The 5,076-nt window shown below is 38.0% G+C and overlaps 1 protein-coding gene across 1 annotated transcript; it reads right to left on the bottom strand.

Annotated features, from left to right (window-relative positions):
• Positions 1-1,034: 1,034 nt before the first annotated feature.
• Positions 1,035-4,787, bottom strand: LOC309477385 (P2Y purinoceptor 14-like). The gene is made up of 2 exons (XM_082140644.1): positions 3,652-4,787; positions 1,035-3,519 (listed from the first exon to the last, which is right to left on the bottom strand). Exons 1-2 carry the CDS (start codon positions 3,694-3,696, stop codon positions 2,467-2,469), a joined length of 1,098 nt encoding a protein of 365 aa, XP_081996770.1. The 5' UTR covers positions 3,697-4,787; the 3' UTR covers positions 1,035-2,466.
• Positions 4,788-5,076: the final 289 nt, after the last annotated feature.

The following is a 5,076-nucleotide window of genomic DNA, read 5'->3' as shown; positions in this document are numbered from 1 at the left end:
TACACTACCAGTCAGAGATTTAGACACACCTGATTATTTTTTATTTATTATAACTTCCTGCATTTTTTTTAGATCATATGAAACAAATTCAGTCATGTGTGCCCAAATCAATAGTGTACATCATGAAAAAATAAATATCTTAGATTGTTGAATCTACAAAATTTGATTCATGTAGTCACAAATGGAAAACTCATCCATTAAGGATGAGAGGTTTGCGCAGAGGTTGCGTAGGTTTGCGCAGAGAAAACTGATAATCGTTTGCACCTTGGAACCTATTTCCGGGAGTGCATTCTCGAGCCACAAGGCACTGTTTTGTGCGGATGGGCGGCCGGAGCGTGTTGAGGGTTTTCTGTTAGAACGATGTCGTGTTAGCGGCCCCTAAGTTAATAACTAATGATCTTCGTAATGGAAGTGAATCAATCAATCAAAACTAACTTTAGCTGGACACTAACTTTATCCTAGAGCTGCTGTAAAGCCAAAACAATCTCTGTTACTGTAATTTCCTATTATCACTGTAAAGCTGCTTTGAAACAATTCATATTGTTAAAACCGCTATATAAATGAAGGTGACTTGACTTGACTAAGGCTAAATTTCAGTAACCGAGTGGTTTATGCTGATTCTCCTTCTGTTTAAAGCATACATATTTTTAAACTTGCCCTGAATGGCACAGAGTATGGTTTTCCTGTACGCACTGTTTAAGAAGTAATAGATAATTGGGTCTAGGCAGCTATTTAGAGTGGACAGTAGCAAGGTACTCTCATTTAAGATATGCAACAATTGTTGGCTAGGAAGATCCCTGATCACGTTCAGCTGAGCCAGAACGTATGGGATTCGTATTGCATGGTAAGGCAAGAAACACAAAGTAAAAATGGCCGGTACCAAGAAAGTCTTCATGATGACCCTCTTTTTGCGACTCTGTGCCTTAGAGTCACCGTTACCCATGGACATAGTCCTGAGTTTATTTGTTATCTTCACATAAAAACAAAGAAAGGCCACATAAAAAACAAGGAAGAACACCATGTTGTCAGGTTAATAAAATAAAATATTCAACCATTTTTTTATTTGCCTATTGTTTAAATAAAAAGTGCAAATATCCTTTAATCAGCATTTCCCCACATTACTTTCATGTTAAGACAGAAAGTTGGTGGCTAACACATAATCATTGGCAGATACATTTATTTCCACACACTTTGGTTGACTCATAACACAACAGTAAACATGTCAACCACATAAGATCTTTTTTACAAGGGAAAACCACAGCATTTACAAAGGTAATTTTTTATGTTCTTGCATAATTAATGGTCATGCTCTCAGTAAAATACATTAATAAAGGAAATGTAAAAAGTCTATCCACAAATAAACAGTCAGAGTACTCAAGCACAGTGGTTCTCAATTGATTGGTAATGCTTCCCATATTTTGTTGTTGAAGTCCACAGCTCAGCTGTGCATCTAAAAAGCGTTAGATTAATATTTTACTTGGTAGAAGCTAGTCAAATAATACAGATGCCAACACTGACATGTTCTGTGACATACCCAAAAATATGATAAATGAACAAAAAAATGACCCACTAGGTTCACTTACAATGAGGATAAATGAAGAGGATTTGTGTCAACCACAATTTGTTTTTAATTTGTGGATGCAGAAACCATAAAAGCATTGAAATAACACATTTAGAAATCAAACTCTCATTTTCCTATTTAGCCTATGTCATGTAAATAACTGTACATGTTGTTGGGCCTGTGCAGTTTCATACATATATCCATTCTTAATTTTAGATAGACCATTTTGTTGTTTGTTTTTGGGACCACCACACAATCTGAATCAAAGCAAACCTATTTGAGAACAATGCTCAGCTACATAGTCAGTATTTACAGAAACACAATAAATTCTTAAACACACTTACACTACCAGTCAGAGATTTAGACACACCTGATTATTTTTTATTTATTATAACTTCCTGCATTTTTTTAGATCATATGAAACAAATTCAGTCATGTGTGCCCAAATCAATAGTGTACATCATTTAAAAATAAATATCTTAGATTGTTGAATCTACAAAATTTGATTCATGTAGTCACAAATGGAAAACTCATCCATTAAGGATGAGAGGTTTGCGCAGAGAAAACTGATAATCGTTTGCACCTTGGAACCTATTTCCGGGAGGGCATTCTCGAGCCACAAGGCACTGTTTTGTGCGGATGGGTGGCCGGAGCGTGTTGAGGGTTTTCTGTTAGAACGATGTCGTGTTAGCGGCCCCTAAGTTAATAACTAATGATCTTCGTAATGGAAGTGAATCAATCAATCAAAACTAACTTTAGCTGGACACTAACTTTATCCTAGAGCTGCTGTAAAGCCAAAACAATCTCTGTTACTGTAATTTCCTATTATCACTGTAAAGCTGCTTTGAAACAATTCATATTGTAAAAACCGCTATATAAATGAAGGAGACTTGACTTGACTAAGGCTAAATTTCAGTAACCGAGTGGTTTATGCTGATTCTCCTTCTGTTTAAAGCATACATATTTTTAAACTTGCCCTGAATGGCACAGAGTATGGTTTTCCTGTACGCACTGTTTAAGAAGTAATAGATAATTGGGTCTAGGCAGCTATTTAGAGTGGACAGTAGCAAGGTACTCTCATTTAAGATATGCAACAATTGTTGGCTAGGAATATCCCTGATCACGTTCAGCTGAGCCAGAACGTATGGGATTCGTATTGCATGGTAAGGCAAGAAACACAAAGTAAAAATGGCCGGTACCAAGAAAGTCTTCATGATGACCCTCTTTTTGCGACTCTGTGCCTTAGAGTCACCGTTACCCATGGACATAGTCCTGAGTTTATTAGTTATCTTCACATAAAAACAAAGAAAGGCCACATAAAAAACAAGGAAGAACACCACTGTTGTCAGGTTAATGGTCCCACTGACAGTCCCCTTGCTGTGGAAGTGGAAGCAAACTTTGTCGCACGGATGTTTCTGACTGTCGCTTGTCAAAAACGGGATCGTTGCTGAAATGAGGACAGCCCAGATGATGTAGCTTGCCATGTGGCTCCACTTGGTCTTTTGGATGCTGAACACCCAAACGGGCTTAACGATTTTCAAGTAGCGATCCAGACTGATGAGGCTGAGGAACAGGATGCTGGAATACATGTTGACGTAGAAGAAGATCCCCACCACCCTGCACAAGTAGAAGGGACCTACTTTGTTGTGGTAGTAAACCCGCAGGGGCAAACACAGGACCAGCAGAGTGTCTGCCAGGGCGAGGTGCCGCATGTATACGGCCATGGAAGAGTCTGTATGCCACCGAAGGAAAAATATGTAAAGGGTGATGGTGTTGCAGAGCAGACCGATGCAACAGATGACAATGTAGCCAATAGGCACGAAGGGTGAAAGTATGCCATCATGAATCTTGCAGGATTCGTTCAAGGTTAAATTGCCTTCCTGCAGCATTGTGACAGCCAAGAAATTGGTGTACACTTGCTGACCACTGCTCCTCAACAATCTTGACACACAGAGATCCTAATGAAGCAAAAGGGGAAAAGGTCAAAGAATGGTCTGCATTTTGACAGGTTCTTACTTGATCTTTCCTACAACTTGTTGAATTGCTATTGGACAAATGCTAAGATTCCAAGAAAAGAATAGCACTCTTACCTGTGTGAGTGGTTTGCTTGCGCCTGAGCAAGTGACTAAGTGCATGTCTGTTCAGAAACTTCTGCACCTATGCAGGAGACTCTGCCCGTATTTGCCGTCAGACCTGGTAACTGTGGTTGATGATGCTGTTAACCCCAGCAGATCTCACTTCCTCTTTCTCAGAGAACAGGAAATGTCTGGTTGCCTCAAATGAGAATTGGTGATCATTGCCTTGTTTTACACCCCAACATTGTGCACAATTGAGGAATATACACTTTAGAGTTCTTTGGCTTGTAACAACCTTACAATAACCTTAACAAAAACATTTCATCATAAAAGTTTAGTAGATTTAATAATATGAAACTTTCAACCCCCAACGCCTTTCTTCTGACAATGGGCAAAACTGTCCCAGAACTGATCGACACAGAATGGAAATGGGACCTCGTCTTTTAACAGATGTGACAGAAATGTTGAACGGCCTCAACTTGCAGCTCCAAGGCAAGGGAAAAACTAATTTGTGACATTTTGTCCCACACAAAAGCATTTGAGGTGAAACAAGCACTGCTTGTGGGACAAGTGCAAAAGCAAGACTTCACTCATCTCCCTGTAGGAGATAGGCTTTGTGTGATATACAAAGCTTATCATCAACAGACAAAGTCATGGTAAAAATTACTTTATTGAATAACCATAGTTGAAACTTTCTCAGTGATCAGTTTGACTTCATCTGATAGCACAAATTCAACAAGTAGTTATTTTACCAAAGCAAAGACAATGGAAAATGTCTGCTTCACAACACTGTCGGGAGACATTCTAACCTGTGAAAAAATTACAGTGCACAATCATAAGGTTAAACAGTAATGTAGCAATTGCAGAGTAAATAAAATTAGTATAATATGAATATAGAAGATATATACAAGAAGAAAATAAATGATTTACTCACCCCTTATTTTGTCTCAAAATAATAATTGACTTTCTTCTGGTGAACACAAAAATATTTTGAAGGATTGAAGGTATTTTTTTGTCCACAAAATATTTGTCCAATACTTTTAAACTCCATAATGGACATGAAGGCAGCATGAAAGTAATCCATATGACTCTAGTGATTTAAACCAATCTTCACTGATGCAATACGATCAGTTTGGGTGATGAACAGAATGTGAGCCTTAATACATGTACGATTTTGGGTGACCTAAAATAAAAAGCATTAATTATGGATTCTGCCGTGGACGAGTGCCACAGGCAATCACTCCAATGCTGATATGGCATTGTTTGGGCTTGGGAAATGTTTTCCATTTATCAGTTTTAGTTCTATTGCTGAATTTGAATAAGCTTAAAAACATGACCACCTTTACTTTTCAAGCGAAGTTACCTGAGCACATCTTTAGGAACTCTCTGTGGTCTAACGTAATAAAAAAAAGAAAAAAAGTACCATAATTTTATGCTGAT

The sequence above is a fragment of the Leuciscus leuciscus genome (assembly GCF_965113295.1).
Source record: "Leuciscus leuciscus genome assembly, chromosome: 16".
Classification (NCBI taxonomy): domain Eukaryota; kingdom Metazoa; phylum Chordata; class Actinopteri; order Cypriniformes; family Leuciscidae; genus Leuciscus; species Leuciscus leuciscus.
This window is presented reverse-complemented; position numbering and strand designations above follow the sequence as displayed.

What these genes read in the sequence shown, in the direction of transcription:
- LOC309477385 (XM_082140644.1), bottom strand. Translation starts at nt 3,696, where the DNA reads ATGCACTTAGTCACTTGCTCAGGCGCAAGCAAACCACTCACACAG. An exon ending in CAAGCAAACCACTCACACAG is followed by an intron (nt 3,520 to 3,651) that starts GTAAGAGTGCTA and finishes TTGCTTCATTAG; the next exon opens with GATCTCTGTGTGTCAAGATT.